The sequence below is a fragment of the Megascapheus bottae genome, chromosome 5 (genome assembly GCF_031878675.1).
Source record: "Megascapheus bottae isolate mThoBot1 chromosome 5, mThoBot2.hap1, whole genome shotgun sequence".
Lineage (NCBI taxonomy): Eukaryota > Metazoa > Chordata > Mammalia > Rodentia > Geomyidae > Megascapheus > Megascapheus bottae.
In genome coordinates, this window is record NC_143513.1 from 84,748,615 (window position 1) to 84,768,329 (window position 19,715).

General features: G+C 51.9%; 1 protein-coding gene across 1 annotated transcript in view; it reads right to left on the reverse strand.

The window, feature by feature from the left end:
* Nucleotides 1-2,246: 2,246 nt before the first annotated feature.
* Nucleotides 2,247-19,715, reverse strand: part of Ptprn2 (protein tyrosine phosphatase receptor type N2) — a 228,394-nt gene continuing 210,925 nt past the window's right edge. The window contains exons 4-5 of the mRNA XM_090332458.1: nt 9,626-9,728; nt 2,247-2,532 (exon numbers count right to left, since the gene is read on the reverse strand). Coding sequence (XP_090188584.1) covers nt 2,256-2,532; nt 9,626-9,728 — 380 coding nt within the window. The 3' untranslated portion in view covers nt 2,247-2,255. The remainder of the gene's footprint in view (nt 2,533-9,625; nt 9,729-19,715) is intronic.

Here is a 19,715-nt window from a genome sequence, read left to right on the forward strand (position 1 = left end):
GTTAAACATGATTTTTTAAATGTTTCTAAAATAAACGAATTAATGGTATTGCCAAATAATATATGTCAGCACCACAGTGAGATACAATGAGAGAGACCTTGTAGTGCTGTCTGTAACAACTAAGAGGGGTAAGATGTGGCACTGCAGTATTCTACACAGTGACTAAAAGGACTCAGCCAGCGCCAGGCTAGTCAATAAAACAAGAAGGTGGACGGCTCACTAACAATGCAGAAGTAATGATCACACTTTGACTCGGCGATCAATAGGAGCTCAATTAGTGTGTCAGAGCAGTGAGCTAGTAGCTTTGATTTAAGAGGAACAGTATGATCCTATTCCCTATGGCTTTTGTTACAAAGTAATCAGTAAGAGAACCTAAAGGATAATAAATTCAGATTATCCCTCTGACTGTGCCGAGGCTAGACTTTTTTATGATAAGCACATAGAAAATATGACTTGTAAACAATTCCTTGGGAATGGACTCTACTTTGAGATACCATCCATGGGTGAAGTTTGAATTGCCAGGTGAAGTACTTCATCATGGAGGGGAGCAGGCTTCTGCGCCCCAGGTAGTAGAGACCCACCAGTACTCGGGGCCTCCAGAGGCCATCGTCCTCCAGGCCACTCTGTCTTTGTTCATTAGAGAGACGATGAAGCTTTCTCGCTTACACACTCGATAGAGGAATAATGAGTTCTGGATTCTCACGAACTTTTTTACAGTTGAGAAGCATCTATCCTACACAAGAGGGAAAGCGTCTAGACCCAACATGTCGCCCAGAGCTCTGTCTCTGAATAAGTCTGTGGCCACAGTGCCAAGTGTGACCTGATGGCCACAGAATTCGTTCGTTCACTCTGGCACAAACAGGAGGTAAAGGAAGGCCTGTGAACAAGGAACCGGGGAGAGGGAACGGCGGCACGTGAACAGGAACAATGGGCGAAGGCAGCCACTGCCATGGCTGTGGGCCACCACAGACTTCAGAGATGCGACATGCCCGCTCAGGGGTGCCAGCCCCTTCCCGTGGCTCCTGTGTCTCAGGCAGTGGATGGGTTTCACAGTGGCCACTGCTCCTCTTCTGCCTGGCCTCTGCTGGGAAGAGCCCGAGCACGTGGCTGCATCTCTGGGTGCTCCAGTCCCACCCAGGGAAGGTCCTGTGATTGACCATGTCAGAATGTCGCACATTGCACTTCCACATGCTTTTCCTAACAACACTGTACAGCAGGACAACTTCTTCATAACACCGTATTTTCCACAGTTCTCTATGGTTCCCTGTGCCTCTGTTTATTTCTCTAGTCCTCGTGCTTGAACTCAGGGCTTACGCACTGTCCTTGGGCTTTCTCAAGGCTAGCACTCTACTACTTGAACCACAACACCATTCTGCCTTTTTCTGTGTATGTGGTACCGAGGAATCGAACCCAGGGCTTTGAGCACTCTACCACTAGGCCATGCTCCCAGCCACACCATGATCCTTCTAACAACACTGTTCATTGCCTTGCCTTGAAATGGACCTTACCTCCCTCTCAGGGTCTCAGGCAGTTTCTGTCCCCATCTGAACTGAGCTTTCTTTTTTTTTTTCTTCTCAATCCTGGGCTTGAGCTCAAGGCCTGAGCACTGTCCTTGGACTTTCTCAAGGCTAGAGCTCTACCACTTGAGCCTCAGCACCACTTCTGGCTTTTTTCTATGTATGTGGTACCGAGGAATTGAACCCAGGTCTTCGTGCAGTCTAGGCAAGCACTCTACCACTAGGCCAAACTCCCAGCCCCTGAACTGAGCCTTCACCTGAGCTTGGGCAGGCAAGCCTGGCCTGGCATGGGATGGTGAGATGTTCTCTGTGCAAGCTGGCAGGCCCTTCTGTCTAAGGCAGCCATCTGCCCTGAACCTGCCGCAGCACCCCTAGGCTGACAGCCTGCCATCCAGAATGCCCACCTCATCTGCTTCATGGAGTCGGGGTCCACAGGGTCTGCTGTGTCTGTAGCAGACAAAGCCCAAAAGCCAGCAGAGCTGGGCACCAACCCAACTGCAGCCACACTCCATCCCCGTGTCTTCTCCCTCCATCTCACAGGCCCACTGGCCGGTGTCCCCTTCTTGAGGGACAATAAAGCTCTGTTCTGTGGTGCCTTGTCCCAAAGAGGAGTCCCTGAGGCCCCACGGAGGCCAGTACCTGCAATGAGGCCTCAGCTACATTTGCAGCACAAGCAGCCCTAGCCAAAGCCTTCACACACAGTCAGGCCACTAGACTAGCACACCTCCTCCACTAGAATCAGGGCAGCTGAGGAAGCCTGGAGTCTAAGACTAAGCAGACATCTGCTTCTAGAAAGGTCTGTACACAGGTTACAGGCCATGGGGACAATAAGAAATAGGCTGCAAGGGTCACCTCGGCTGGGAGCATCTGTGGCTCCACTCTGGGCTTCACACTGGAGCTGGTGGCCTGGGGTAAAATCCCCAGCTGGGGCAGGTAACGCTGGAGTGTCTTGGCTAGGGCCATCTCATTTTCCAGGCCATGCAGCTGTGTACTATCCACACCCTGAGGTAAGGTCCTGAAAAGAGAGAAAACCATGAGTCAACTGGGTTCCTTCTATGCTAGGAGCTGCTAGATGTGAAAGGAAAGGGGGAGTGAGGAGACGTGATGAGCAAGGCGGAACAGCTGGGAGGTGAGCCTGCGGTGATGTCTAGGCTGGGAGGTGAGCCTGCGGTGATGTCTAGGCTGGGAGGTGAGCCTGCGGTGATGTCTAGGCTGGGAGGTGAGCCTGCGGTGATGTCTAGGCTGGGAGGTGAGCCTGCGGTGATGTCTAGGCTGGGAGGTGAGCCTCAGGGTCCACCTGCCCTTACTAGGAGGAAAGGAAGGAGAACATGCCTATGGTGAGCTCTTGGGAAGAACTGGCTAGTGGCTCCAAGAGCACCCTGGTGCATCAGACTCCCCAGGGGCTACTCTGGGATGCCGAGGAAGGTACAAAAGTGAAATGTAAGGACAGCAGAAGACAGCAAGATCTCTGAGAGCACGGTGTGGCCAGTGGAGCGGGGCGAGGAGGATCTGAGTGGAGGAGGCCAGCGTCTGGAAAGGCCACATCCAGAAGCTGATCTCCATGGGCCTAGCGCAGGGCCCAGCTCCACCCCTGGCCTGGCATGCAGCCAGCAAGACTGAGTTCTGAGGCCCAGGCCAGAGGGCCTCTTAGAGAAAGAAAACACCCTCTCAGCCAGGGTGCAGTGTTCCCATTTAACGTAACACAGATGCCTGCAAGAGACATCACACGCACACACGCACATCTCATGAAGAGGAAAGTAAACCTAGGCACAATATGCCCCGTCTCCCCACACCGTGCCTTTCTGCAACCATTTATGCAGGCACAGTGTTCACGGCTGCTTATAAACTCCAAGGCACCCCACATGCATAACCATCTCTCTGCCTGGAAATGGGGTGACACAGCAAAGGCACCCCCATTCGCAGCCAACACTTGGGCCATGCCACCCCTGCTCAGTTCCAGCAGGGGTCTGCTGGCTTTCCATCTCTTTCCCCCACTGACTGCGGGGCTGGAGCAGCTTGAGTATGATGCTGTCGATGTCACGATTCTCATCTGGGGCTCATCACGCTGCCTTGGACCCTAGCTTTATCATTTTTATTACATGGAGACAATTTTGATCTTTATTTCTTAAATGTTTGTCCTCCTCCAATCCACTCCCATATGTGTATAGAGATAGATGTGATGAAAGAATGAAAGCAAGCTCTTCGTAATGAAACAGGTGGTACTAGAAGATGTTAAGTAAAATAGGTCAGACACAGAAAGACAAATGCTGCATGTTTTCTCTTGTACATGAAAGCTAAGGGAAAAGGTTGATCTGGATGTAGATGAGTGACAGGGAGGCAGGGAGGGCCAGGGACTCTGCATCCAGACACCAGAGGAAGCAGCCCCAGAGCCCGCAGTGCACACCTGTAGTCAGGGCTGTCTGCCGCACTCTGCAGATCCAGAGGAGCAGAGCCAAGGCCCATGCCCAAGGAAAGTCACGGGAATGTGCTAGTACCATGTGTTAATCCCACAGCATGGGCTGGCCGTGGGCCTGGCACATGCACACATGCATACATATGTTAAAGTACCGCACCAAACTCCATTAACATGTGCAAATAAAACACATTATTAACACTTGATTTTAAAAATTGGGTTTCACAAAATTTCCAATTTGTGTTTGTATTAAATCCATCCAGCTCTTATTTCTGTGCCTTTTCAGGGTATATTAGCTCAGACTTAAACACAGATATAATTGGATGAAATCTTGTGTTCTGTGTTAACTGAGTGTAATTTAACCGACGTTAATTTACTTGTCTGGCATTTGGTCTGTTTTTCTCTCTAATTGGTAATCAATGCAATAGAGCCAGCTCATAAGAGTATCTTACATGGTCCTGTCTCTCTTCCCTGTGTCTTGTCGGCCTGGGGCTTGTTTGTGACACTGCAGCACGTCGTGGTGTCATCCCGTCACCCACAGTGGCCAGCCTGCAGGCTGACCTCCACTGGTCACCTGGCTTCACATGGCAAAAACCTCACAGGAGTAGTTTCTCCTTCTAAGAGATAGATGGCCTCCCTGTCAAGGACCCCCTCCCCCGTCCTCTTCTGGTCCCTGGCTACTCTGCCCTCACAATCCCCCCCCCCCGTGCTCTTCCCATCTCTGCTTTGTGCCCACCATTGTCCGCCCTGCCCTCTCTTCACAGCCCCGAGGTCCCGTGGAGTTCCTGGTGCCCACTCACACCTGTTTACACACAGCCATTCCATTTCTCTCTCATAAACTACCAATCAACCGCACCCTCTTCCTTTCCCTGCCTGATTGATTAATTGATTGATTGATTGACTTTTGGTGCTGGTCCTAAGGCTTGAACTCAGGGTCTGGGTGCTGTCCTGAGCTTCTTATGCTCAAGGCTAGCACACTACACTTAAGCAACTGCTGTACCTCCAGCTTTGTGCTGATCAATTGGAGGTAAGAGTCTCATGGAGTTTTCTACCTAGGCTAGCTACGAAAAAAAGCCATGTGCCTCCTGAGTAGTTAGGGTTACAGTTGTGAGCCATCAGGATCCAGCTTTGTAATTTTAGTTTCAGATAAGATCACACTAAGTTGTCAACACTAGGCTCAAACTTGGGATCCTAGAGTCTTAGCCTTCAGAGAAGTTGGAATTATAGGTATGTATCACCACAGTCAGTCAATCTCATCTTTATTCCTGCATGAATTATTGATTTTTATCAAAATAACCTCTATAGAGAATTGCTGTGTACGAAGAACATGAAGACTACCTCATGGCCAACTGCAGATTACTATAAAATTTATTGTTTGGGTTTTTGTTTGTTTGATTTTTGTACTGGTACTGAAGTTCAAAGTGCAGCTGGACATGTTAACAAGAAAGAGGTGTGGGTGTGAGCTGCACACAGAGTCAGGACATACTATAAGACGAAATTCCAGTACATCAAGAAATTATCTGAAAAATTCCAGTAGATGAAGGTATGAGAAGGACCAGTTGATGTGGATTCAGAAATGGAATTTATGTTTGTAAATAATTATATGTAGTGTGAAACAATAAGTCACATGTAAAAACTCACATTTTATAAATTATAGATACAAATCTCTTTTAGAGCTCATTAAAAACTAGTAAAAGCATGGCACAAATGGTTGCAAAGCAAACCTTAAATTTCCCAAGAAGTAAAATTTGAACTTTTGACTACAATCTAATAGAATTAGATCTGAATTTGAAGTTCAAAGTCAACAACACATGACTGAGAAAAAAAGGAAAATGCTACAAATCATTTATTGTCTGAGAAATAAAATGACAATTGCAGATAATTTAGAGCAGAAGCACAAAAATCATCAGTGATTGAATAATGTCAAAACTCTGCTCTGAGGCAGGGAATATGTTTATGGGGTGTCTTTGTTGTTTATAAACAAATAAATGAAATGTGAACACAATGTTTAGCTTGTGATGTTTTATAAATCTAAGGATATCAGAAGGAAAAAAATGTAAGTTGTACTAAGGGAATGAAGAGGAAAATTAAATGTACAACAAAAAGGGAGTATAACCCCATATGTACCCAACAATTCTTACATTATGATTGGATAGCATGAGTGATGCTAAGTTAAGAAACTTGGAAATCTCTGCAGAAAGAATGGCTTTCTGTAAAGTCACAAGTGCTTCAAATTTACACTAGGAAAATTGGAGCAATTCCTGAAAACCCTGGGAGACTATGGAAATGCTGTGAGACTTAGCTACCAGGTAAAGGTAGATGTTTTCTAGAAAGTATATACAGGAAGAGAATGACAGCTGTTCCAACTCTACAATGACAGGGATGTGGGCAGCAACTGCGGTGGAAGCCGCTGGACCTGGCCTCTTGTGGTGTGTCTGCAGGGCAGGCCAAGGGCACCTTAAGAGGCAGTGGGGCAGGCAAAGAGAGACCAAGGAGAGTAGAGGGTCACAGAGGGCGGCACAGACCCTCAGGAGTGAGGAGTTCTCAGGGCCCAGAGGGAACAGAGAGGTCAAGGGCCCTCTCAAGGAGCCCAGTGCAGCCTTAGCCTGCTCCTAGGTGACAAGCAGACCCACTCTGGGGTACAAATCAAAGGCCAGACCCTAGCAATCCAGGGGCCAAGGGTACAAATGGGCACAGGCCATGAAGCCTGCTCTCTAGGGTGGGAGAGAACAGGGCTGTGATTGGCTAGGGAGGGTCTGAAGCCTATCTAGCCAGTTCCTCCTAGAGACCTCCATCCTTAGAGCTGCCCACTGGCCTCATTCAGGCTCACAAGAAACAGTGGAGAAACCCAGCCCAGCCCCCAGGTGGGGGCTCTGGGCTTTCAGTTGCAGCCATGCCTCCCTGATACAGACCCACAGAAACATGTCTGTAAGATGTGACACACAGCCTGGCACCAGTGACTCACGCCTATAATCCTAGCTACTCAGGAGGCTGAGATCCGAGGACCACAGTTCAAAGCCAGCCTTGGCAGGAAAGTCCATGAGACTCTTCTCTCCAATAAACTACTCAGCAAAAGCCAGAAGTGGTGCTGTGGTTCAAGTGATGGAGTGCTAGCCTTGAATACAAAAAAGCTCAGGGAAAGTGTCCGGGCCCTGAGTTCCAGCCCTGGGGGGTTGGTGGGGAAGGGTGTGACACACAGAAGCCACTAGGCCTAAATATTGTTCTGACCCATGCAGAACCCAACAAACAGAAAAATGAGATGGACTGTGACCTTATGAAAATGCAATCCACACCTCAGCAGCAGCTGAGGGTCCAGGTCAGCCACGAAGAATGTGTGTGTGTGTGTGTGTGTGTGTGTGGTGTGGTCTCTGTGTGTGCGTGTGTGTGTATGTGGTGTGTGTGTGTGTGGTGTGTGGTCTCTGTGTGTGCGTGTGTGTGTATGTGGTGTGTGTGTATGTGGTATGTGTATGTGTGTGGTGTGTCTGCATGTGTGTGTGGTGTGTGTGTGTATGTGTGTGTGGTGTGTGTGTATGTGGTGTGTGCGTGTGTGTATGTGGTGTGTGCGTGTGTGTATGTGGTGTGTGTATGTGTGTGCTGTGTGTGCTGTGTGTGTGGTGTGTGTGTGGTGTGTGTGTGCGTGTGTGTATGTGGTGTGTGGTGTGTGTGGTGTGTGTGTGTGGTGTGTGGTGTGTGTGTGTGTGTGTGTGTGTGTGTGTGTGTGTGTGTGTGGTGTGTGGTCTCTGTGTGTGCGTGTGTGTGTATGTGGTGTGTGTGTGTGTGGTGTGTGGTCTCTGTGTGTGCGTGTGTGTGTATGTGGTGTGTGTGTATGTGGTGTGTGTATGTGTGTGGTGTGTCTGCATGTGTGTGTGGTGTGTGTGTGTATGTGTGTGTGGTGTGTGTGTATGTGGTGTGTGCGTGTGTGTATGTGGTGTGTGCGTGTGTGTATGTGGTGTGTGTATGTGTGTGGTGTGTGTGGTGTGTGTGTGGTGTGTGTGTGCGTGTGTGTATGTGGTGTGTGGTGTGTGTGGTGTGTGTGTGTGGTGTGTGGTGTGTGTGTGTGTGGTGTGTGTGTGGTGTGTGTGTGGTGTGTGTGCTGTGTGTGTGGTGTGTGTGTGCGTGTGTGTATGTGGTGTGTGGTGTGTGTGGTGTGTGTGTGTGGTGTGTGTGTGTGTGTGGTGTGTGTGGTGTGTGTGTGGTGTGGTGTGTGTGTGTGTGTGTGTGTGTGCACGCACGTGTGTGGCCTTACTATTAGTTATGATGAAAGCTACAGCTATCATCTTTCTTAATAAGCTCTTTTAAAGCAGGTGCCCTCAGCTGACAGGAACACGAGGGTCAGGAGTCCTCCCTCCATGAATACCCAGGCAGGGCCAAGGTAGGCTCTGATCCTCCACCCCTGTGGCTCTGCAGCCCCTCCTGCCTCCTGTGGCTCCCAAGCTACTGGGGAGCAGGGTTTTCAGTCTCCTCAGGCTCCTCAGCCCTGGCCCGTCCCAGTTCCCACCTCCTCTCCCAAAACTGTGCTTGCTGGAACTCCAGGCTCTCTGGACAGGCGCCACCCTGACATCCTTTACAGAGCTCTGGGAGGTTCTGAACCCTGCCAGGCTGCACCAGGGAGCAGGCTTTGGTGAGGCTTTGCTTCCTCTGTCTTAATGAAGAAGGCTTCTGCGTACACACAGATGGCAGTGGCATGTCCTTTGGTAAGGAAGGCATTGGTGGTAAGCCGACATTCCAGGAGCACCACCCTGACCCAGCGTGCACCAGTGGGACTTGGAGATGCCTCCGTCATGTTGGCATGGCTGCTTCTGTTCTTAGATGGATAGGCATGAAGGTAGATCTCTTTCTTTCACTTTTTTTCCAGTCCTGGGGCTTGAACTCAGGGCCTGGGCACTGTCCTTGGGCTTTCTCAAGGTTAGCGCTCTACCACTTGAGCCACAGCACCACTTCTGGCTTTTTTCTATGTATGTGGTACTGAGGAATCGAACCCAGGTCTTCATGCATGCTAGGCAGGCACTCCACCACCAGGCCACACTGCCAGCCAAGAAGATAGATTTCTACACTTTTGTGTTACTGATTTTTTTTTCTGCTCTTAGACTGTAGTTTTGGAATATTCTCAATCAAGTAAAAGTAGTTTCTCAGTGAAACCTTTAGAGAAAAGGTCCTATCTCTGCTTCTCACCTAAGCCTCAGCACCGGGGTCCAGGCACCCAGCAGCCCACTCTCTTGTGGTGGCTTAGGTCTGGGCACTCTATTTGGCCTTCCTGCTCCCCTTTGCTCTGCAGGAGAAGGAGGGCTCTGAGCAGGGGGGTTGATGAGGCGACACAGAACAAAAGTTTATTCAGTACCAGCTGCTCAGCTTTAGGAGACAAAGAAAAGGACTTTCGTGGTTTAAGTATGCTTTCAGTTCTACAGTGAATATAATTCCCCAGTGAGAAATAAGACCTCTTGACCCCTCTACACTCAACAAAGGCTCTGAAAATGCAGACTTTTCCACCCAGTGTAGGGGAAGGGCCTGTGGCGTCCCTCGACACCGGTGGCATGGCATTGCTGGTCATTTCAACATACCCAGTCTCCTGGCTGGGGTGCAGCAGGGCAGCCAGCCCCGGCCTCACAGACACCCAGCTGTTCACGGCTTCTCAGGGACCGTTCACTGGCCCACCAGGCTTAGAAATCTGGCTGAAGTAAGCTGAGCCCATACATACCTGGCTGGGCCGGAAGTTTCCAGATGCCGTGGATAAGCTCTGGGGAGGTTTGTGAGCTCCTGGGCCATCACACGCTGAGTATAGCCATCCTGCCACGTGAGACCTGTGGGGAGAGGTGCAGAAGCTGAGCTGGGCTGGGAAGTGGGGCCAAGCTCCTACTTCAGGCTCAGGATGCGTGCCATCAACAAACCAAGGCTCCTGCTGTGTCTTACTAAGATTGTCTACACAGTCTAGCTTTCTTAAATATCTGTTCAAAAACAGAGGTAAAGGGAGCTGGCTGCAGCCCCAGTCCGCATGGAATCTGAGACTGAGTGTGATTTTGTCAGGTGTGTAGGGGACCCGCGTCTCCTCATCCACATGTGCAGGTGTCTGCCCAGTGTCCGTCTGCCCAGTGTCCGTCTGCTGTGCACTGAGATTGGTCTTCCAGCCCTCCCTGTGAGCTGAGCATGTGGCTGAACAAGCAACACTGTGTCTAGGAAGCAATTGCTGTGGGCTAATGTACTGCGTCTTAGAGCCAATTACATTATATTTACACTCAAATGTTGTGACAAAGAGCTTTACAACAAGGGTGAAGCAGTTATGAAGGCAAAATCCATGTGATTATGCATTAATTACATGCACCGTGGATCACATGATAATTATGCTCAGAATTACCAAATAACCTCCAAGAATAATTATTATGCAATTTGTACATTTTAGCTCTTATGGTAACACTTTCACACTTAGAACTACCCCATGCAATTATCCATAATTATCTAATCACTAAGTGGCATGTAATTACAAAGGTATATTTTTATGCCCTGTACAAAATCTTCAAATCACATCAGCTCTGTGAGTGTATATGCAAGTGTGGGCATATGTGTGTGTGGTATACATGTGTGCCTGTGTGCACCATATGTATGATGATGTACATGTGTAGTGTGTGGACACGCTATCTATCTGTATACATTGTGTATGTTCTAGGTATAGATGTGGGCCTGCTTGTGTGTATGTGTGTATGCACTGTGTGCAATGTAAGTGTGTGTACGCGCTGAGTGGATGAGGTGTGTGTATGTGTGTATGCACTGTATGCAATGGAAGTGTGTGTACGTGCTGAGTGGATGAGGTGTGTGTATGTGTGTATGCACTGTATGCAATGGAAGTGTGTGTACGCGCTGAGTAGATGAGGTGTGTGTATGTCAAGGAGACAAGAGCTTACACTCCAAATGTGTAGATGTAGTGTGCATAGGTGCATGTATGGTGTGCATGTACATGTGTGAACATTGTATTGTGTGCTACATGTATGTGCATATGTGTATGTCAAGGAAACAAGAGCTTGCACTCTAGAAGGAATAAAAGTTCTCAGTAGTATAAGCAGCTTTCCCGAGTACCACTGTGTGTGTGTGTGTGTGTGTGTGTGTGTGTGTTGTGTGTGTGATGCCAGTCTCTGGGGCTTGAACTTAGGGCTGGGCACTGTCTCTGAGCTTTTTCACTCAAGGTTAGTGATCTACCACCGGTGCCACACCTCCACTTCCAGTCTTTTGGTGGATATCTGGAGATAGGAGTCTCACAGGCTTTCCTGTCCAGGCTGGCTTCAAACCACAGTCCTAAGATCTCAGCCTCTCCACCTCCTGAGTAGCTACCATCACAGGTGTTAGATACCCATGCCTGGTAAGCACTATTTTTCAGATGCACCTCTATATGCCTTAAGTTCACAGACGCAAATAGTGGAAACAGTGCTAAGTCTCAGGAGGATCAATAGTGAAATTGCCAAGGAACGTAGCCTCCACATCCTCCTGAGAAGCTCTTTAAAATCCGCTCATACAAGGAAGCCAGTCGTGCTCCACTTTGCTCTTATTCGGTAGTTAGAGGCAACTGAGGTGCAGCACCCTTTCACCTGTGCATTCCCAGGAACATTCTCATGCAAAACATGCTTGCAATGCTAACAGAATGAGTAGCATCTTGGACTTTGCAATAAGGATATTTTAAGCATGCCATTCTCCAGGAATAGCCTTAACACTAATATTTATCAGGAGACAGGTAATCAAGGACATAAAGGGAATTTTCCCTGAAAACGTAGGTTATTAAGAAAATGTAGAGAACTGAAATTCAGTAGTATTTCCTACCTCAAGAGCACAATGCCTACGCTCAGGGCTTCAGAACAATAGCTGGCCAGCTGAGAAAGCTGTCTATATAGGACAGTCCAAGGAAGACTGACTACTAAGCCACGATTTCTAAGCTTTCCTGAGAACAAGAAAGAACTGATTTTAGGGGGAAACAAACTGATCCATAAATTCAGTACCCCATGAGCTTCTGTCCAGGGTATGAGGGTCACTGCTAGGACGCCATTGAGAGTGCCCCGGACATCCTTCCATCCATCCACAAGACCTGTATTTCCATCCACCCATCCACACACCCTGGACTTCCTTCCATCCATCCACACACCCTGGACTTCCTTCCATCCATCCACAAGACCTGTATTTCCATCCACCCATCCACACACCCTGGACTTCCTTCCATCCATCCACACGCCCTGGACTTCCATCCATCCATCCACACGCCCTGGACTTCCTTCCATCCATCCACACACCCTGGACTTCCTTCCATCCACACCCATGGACTTCCTTCCATCCATCCACACGCCCTGGACTTCCTTCCATCCATCCACACGCCCTGGACTTCCATCCATCCATCCACACGCTCTGGACTTCCTTCCATCCACACCCATGGACTTCCATCCATCCATCCACACACGCTGGACTTCCTTCCATCCATCCACACACCCTGGACTTCCTTCCATCCATCCACACGCCCTGGACTTCCTTCCATCCATTCACACACCCTGGACTTCCTTCCATCCATTCACACACCCTGGACTTCCTTCCATCCATCCACACGCCCTGGACTTCCTTCCATCCATACACGCCCTGGACTTCCATCCATCCATCCACACACGCTGGACTTCCTTCCATCCATCCACACACCCTGGACTTCCTTCCATCCATCCACAACCCTGGACTTCCTAACATCTATCCACACGCCTTGGACTTCCATCCATCCATCCACACGCCCTGGACTTCCTTCCATCCATCCACACGCCCTGGACTTCCTTCCATCCATCCACACACGCTGGACTTCCTTCCATCCATCCACACACCCTGGACTTCCTTCCATCCATCCACAGACCCTGGACTTCCATCCATCCATCCACACGCCCTGGACTTCCTTCCAACCATCCCCACGCCCTGGACTTCCTTCCATCAATCCACACGCCCTGGACTTCCTTGTATCCATCCACACACCCTGGACTTCCTTCCATCCATCCACACACCCTGGACTTCCTTCCATCCATCCACACACCCTGGACTTCCATCCATCCATCCACACGCCCTGGACTTCCTTCCAACCATCCCCACGCCCTGGACTTCCTTCCATCAATCCACACGCCCTGGACTTCCTTGTATCCATCCACACACCCTGGACTTCCTTCCATCCATCCACACGCCCTGGACTTCCTTCCATCCATCCACTCAGCCTGGACTTCCTTCCATCCATCCACACGCCCTGGACTTCCTTCCAACCATCCACACGCCCTGGACTTCCTTCCATCCATCTACATGCCCTGAACTTCCTTCCATCCATCCACACGCCCTGGACTTCCTTCCATCCATCCACATGCCCTGGACTTCCTAACATCCATCCACACACCCTGGACTTCCATCCATCCATCCACACGCCCTGGACTTCCTTCCAACCATCCACACGCCCTGGACTTCCTTCCATCCATCCACACGCCCTGGACTTCCTAACATCCATCCACACACCCTGGACTTCCATCCATCCATCCACACGCCCTGGACTTCCTTCCAACCATCCACACGCCCTGGACTTCCTTCCATCCATCCACACGCCCTGGACTTCCTTCCATCCATCCACACACCCTGGACTTCCTTTCATCCATCCACACGCTTTGGACTTCCATCCATCCATCCACACGCCCTGGACTTCCTTCCGTCCATCCACACGCCCTGAACTTCCTTCCATCCATCCACTCTCCCTGGACTTCCTTCCATCCATCCACACACCCTGGACTTCCTTCCAACCATCCACACGCCCTGGACTTCCTTCCATCCATCCACACGCCGTGGACTTCCTTCCATCCATCCACACGCCCTGGACTTCCTTCCATCCATCCACACGCCCTGGACTTCCTTCAATCCATCCACACGCCCTGGACTTCCTTCCATCCATCCACACGCCCTGGACTTCCTTCCATCCATCCACACGCCCTGGACTTCCTTCCATCCATCCACACGCCCTGGACTTCCATCCATCCATCAACACGCCCTGGACTTCCTTCAATCCATCCACACACGCTGGACTTCCTTCCATCCATCCACACGCCCTGGACTTCCTTCCAACCATCCACACGCCCTGGACTTCCTTCCATCCATCCACACGCCCTGGACTTCCTTCCATCCATCCACATGCCCTGGACTTGCTTCCATCCATCCACACGCCCTGGACTTCCTTCCATCCATCCACACGCCCTGGACATCCTTCCATCCACACACCCATGAATTCCTTCCATCCATCCACACGCCCTGGACTTCCTTCCAACCATCCACATGCCCTGGACTTCCTTCCATCCATCCACACACCCTGGACTTCCTTCCATCCATCCACACGCCCTGGACTTCCTTCCACCCATCCACACGCCCTGGACTTCCATCCATCCATCCACACACGCTGGACTTCCTTCCATCCATCCACACACCCTGGACTTCCTTCCATCCATCCACACGCCCTGGACTTCCTTCCAACCATCCACACGCCCTGGACTTCCTTCCATCCATCCACACGCCCTGGACTTCCTTCCATCCATCCACATGCCCTGGACTTGCTTCCATCCATCCACACACCCTGGACTTCCTTCCATCCATCCACACGCCCTGGACTTCCTTCCATCCATCCACACGCCCTGGACTTCCATCCATCCATCCACACACGCTGGACTTCCTTCCATCCATCCACACACCCTGGACTTCCTTCCATCCATCCACACGCCCTGGACTTCCTTCCATCCATCCACACGCCCTGGACTTCCTAACATCCATCCACACACCCTGGACTTCCTTCCATCCATCCACACACCCTGGACTTCCTTCCATGCACCCACACACCCTGGACTTCCTTCCATCCATCCACACGCCCTGGACTTCCATCCATCTATCCACACACCCTGGACTTCCTTCCATCCATCCACACACCCTGGACTTCCTTCCATCCATCCACACGCCCTGGACTTCCTTCCATCCATCCACACGCCCTGGACTTCCTAACATCCATCCACACACCCTGGACTTCCTTCCATCCATCCACACACCCTGGACTTCCTTCCATGCACCCACACACCCTGGACTTCCTTCCATCCATCCACACGCCCTGGACTTCCATCCATCTATCCACACACCCTGGACTTCCTTCCATCCATCCACACACCCTGGACTTCCTTCCAACCATCCACACGCCCTGGACTTCCTACAACCATCCACACGCCCTGGACTTCCTTCCATCCATCCACACGCCCTGGACTTCCATCCATCCATCCACACGCCCTGGACTTCCATCCATCCATCCACACGCCCTGGACTTCCTTCCATCCATCCACTCAGCCTGGACTTCCTTCCATCCATCCACACGCCCTGGACTTCCTTCCAACCATCCACACGCCCTGGACTTCCTTCCATCCATCCACACGCCCTGGACTACCTTCCATCCATCCACACGCCCTGAACTTCCATCCATCCATCCACACGCCCTGGACTTCCATCCATCCATCCACACGCCCTGGACTTCCTTCCATCCATCCACACGCCCTGGACTTCCTAACATCCATCCACACGCCCTGGACTTCCTTCCATCCATCCACACGCCCTGGACTTCCTTCCATCCATCCACACGCCCAGGACTTCCTTCTATCCATCCACACGTCCTGGACTTCCTTCCATCCATCCACACGCCCTGGACTTCCTTCCATCCATCCACACGCCCTGGACTTCCTTCCAACCATCCACACGCCCTGGACTTCCATCCATCCATCCACACACGCTGGACTTCCTTCCATCCATCCACACACCCTGGACTTCCTTCCATCCATCCACACGCCCTGGATTTCCTTCCATCCATCCACACGCCCTGGACTTCCTAACATCCATCCACACACCCTGGACTTCCTTCCATCCATCCACACACCCTGGACTTCCTTCCATGCACCCACACACCCTGGACTTCCTTCCATCCATCCACACGCCCTGGACTTCCATCCATCTATCCACACACCCTGGACTTCCTTCCATCCATCCACACACCCTGGACTTCCTTCCAACCATCCACACGCCCTGGACTTCCTACAACCATCCACACGCCCTGGACTTCCTTCCATCCATCCACACGCCCTGGACTTCCATCCATCCATCCACACGCCCTGGACTTCCATCCATCCATCCACACGCCCTGGACTTCCTTCCATCCATCCACTCAGCCTGGACTTCCTTCCATCCATCCACACGCCCTGGACTTCCTTCCAACCATCCACACGCCCTGGACTTCCTTCCATCCATCCACACGCCCTGGACTACCTTCCATCCATCCACACGCCCTGGACTTCCATCCATCCATCCACACGCCCTGGACTTCCATCCATCCATCCACACGCCCTGGACTTCCTTCCATCCATCCACACGCCCTGGACTTCCTAACATCCATCCACACGCCCTGGACTTCCTTCCATCCATCCACACGCCCTGGACTTCCTTCCATCCATCCACACGCCCTGGACTTCCTTCTATCCATCCACACGTCCTGGACTTCCTTCCATCCATCCACACGCCCTGGACTTCCTTCCATCCATCCACACGCCCTGGACTTCCATCCATCCATCCACACGCCCTGGACTTCCTTCCATCCATCCACACGCCCTGGACTTCCATCCATCCATCCACACGCCCTGGACTTCCTTCCAACATCCACACGCCCTGGACTTCCTTCCATCCATCCACACGCCCTGGACTTCCTTCCATCCATCCACACGCCCTGGACTTCCTTCCATCCATCCACACGCCCTGGACTTCCATCCATCCATCCACACGCCCTGGACTTTCTTCCAACCATCCACACGCCCTGGACTTCCTTCCATCCATCCACACGCCCTGGACTTCCTTCCATCCATCCACATGCCCTGGACTTGCTTCCATCCATCCACACGCCCTGGACTTCCTTCCATCCATCCACACGCCCTGGACATCCTTCCATCCACACACCCATGAATTCCTTCCATCCATCCACACGCCCTGGACTTCCTTCCAACCATCCACATGCCCTGGACTTCCTTCCATCCATCCACACACCCTGGACTTCCTTCCATCCATCCACACGCCCTGGACTTCCTTCCATCCATCCACACGCCCTGGACTTCCATCCATCCATCCACACACGCTGGACTTCCTTCCATCCATCCACACACCCTGGACTTCCTTCCATCCATCCACACGCCCTGGACTTCCTTCCAACCATCCACACGCCCTGGACTTCCTTCCATCCATCCACACGCCCTGGACTTCCTTCCATCCATCCACATGCCCTGGACTTGCTTCCATCCATCCACACGCCCTGGACTTCCTTCCATCCATCCACACGCCCTGGACATCCTTCCATCCACACACCCATGAATTCCTTCCATCCATCCACACGCCCTGGACTTCCTTCCATCCATCCACATGCCCTGGACTTCCTTCCATCCATCCACACACCCTGGACTTCCTTCCATCCATCCACACGCCCTGGACTTCCTTCCATCCATCCACACGCCCTGGACTTCCATCCATCCATCCACACACGCTGGACTTCCTTCCATCCATCCACACACCCTGGACTTCCTTCCATCCATCCACACGCCCTGGACTTCCTTCCATCCATCCACACGCCCTGGACTTCCTAACATCCATCCACACACCCTGGACTTCCTTCCATCCATCCACACACCCTGGACTTCCTTCCATGCACCCACACACCCTGGACTTCCTTCCATCCATCCACACGCCCTGGACTTCCATCCATCTATCCACACACCCTGGACTTCCTTCCATCCATCCACACACCCTGGACTTCCTTCCAACCATCCACACGCCCTGGACTTCCTACAACCATCCACACGCCCTGGACTTCCTTCCATCCATCCACACGCCCTGGACTTCCATCCATCCATCCACACGCCCTGGACTTCCATCCATCCATCCACACGCCCTGGACTTCCTTCCATCCATCCACTCAGCCTGGACTTCCTTCCATCCATCCACACGCCCTGGACTTCCTTCCAACCATCCACACGCCCTGGACTTCCTTCCATCCATCCAAACGCCCTGGACTACCTTCCATCCATCCACACGCCCTGAACTTCCATCCATCCATCCACACGCCCTGGACTTCCATCCATCCATCCACACGCCCTGGACTTCCTTCCATCCATCCACACGCCCTGGACTTCCTAACATCCATCCACACGCCCTGGACTTCCTTCCATCCATCCACACGCACTGGACTTCCTTCCATCCATCCACACGCCCTGGACTTCCTTCTATCCATCCACACGTCCTGGACTTCCTTCCATCCATCCACACGCCCTGGACTTCCTTCCATCCATCCACACGCCCTGGACTTCCTTCCATCCATCCACACGCCCTGGACTTCCATCCATCCATCCACACACGCTGGACTTCCTTCCATCCATCCACACACCCTGGACTTCCTTCCATCCATCCACACGCCCTGGACTTCCTTCCATCCATCCACACGCCCTGGACTTCCTAACATCCATCCACACACCCTGGACTTCCTTCCATCCATCCACACACCCTGGACTTCCTTCCATGCACCCACACACCCTGGACTTCCTTCCATCCATCCACACGCCCTGGACTTCAATCCATCTATCCACACACCCTGGACTTCCTTCCATCCATCCACACACCCTGGACTTCCTTCCAACCATCCACACGCCCTGGACTTCCTACAACCATCCACACGCCCTGGACTTCCTTCCATCCATCCACACGCCCTGGACTTCCATCCATCCATCCACACGCCCTGGACTTCCATCCATCCATCCACACGCCCTGGACTTCCTTCCATCCATCCACTCAGTCTGGACTTCCTTCCATCCATCCACACGCCCTGGACTTCCTTCCAACCATCCACACGCCCTGGACTTCCTTCCATCCATCCACACGCCCTGGACTACCTTCCATCCATCCACACGCCCTGGACTTCCATCCATCCATCCACACGCCCTGGACTTCCATCCATCCATCCACACGCCCTGGACTTCCTTCCATCCATCCACACGCCCTGGATTTCCTAACATCCATCCACACGCCCTGGACTTCCTTCCATCCATCCACACGCCCTGGACTTCCTTCCATCCATCCACACGCCCTGGACTTCCTTCTATCCATCCACAGGTCCTGGACTTCCTTCCATCCATCCACACGCCCTGGACTTCCTTCCATCCATCCACACGCCCTGGACTTCCATCCATCCATCCACACGCCCTGGACTTCCTTCCATCCATCCACACGCCCTGGACTTCCATCCATCCATCCACACGCCCTGGACGTCCTTCCAACATCCACACGCCCTGGACTTCCTTCCATCCATCCACACGCCCTGGACTTCCTTCCATCCATCCACACGCCCTGGACTTCCTTCCATCCATCCACACGCCCTGGACTTCCATCCATCCATCCACACGCCCTGGACTTTCTTCCAACCATCCACACGCCCTGGACTTCCTTCCATCCATCCACACGCCCTGGACTTCCTTCCATCCATCCACATGCCCTGGACTTGCTTCCATCCATCCACACGCCCTGGACTTCCTTCCATCCATCCACACGCCCTGGACATCCTTCCATCCACACACCCATGAATTCCTTCCATCCATCCACACGCCCTGGACTTCCTTCCAACCATCCACATGCCCTGGACTTCCTTCCATCCATCCACACACCCTGGACTTCCTTCCATCCATCCACACGCCCTGGACTTCCTTCCA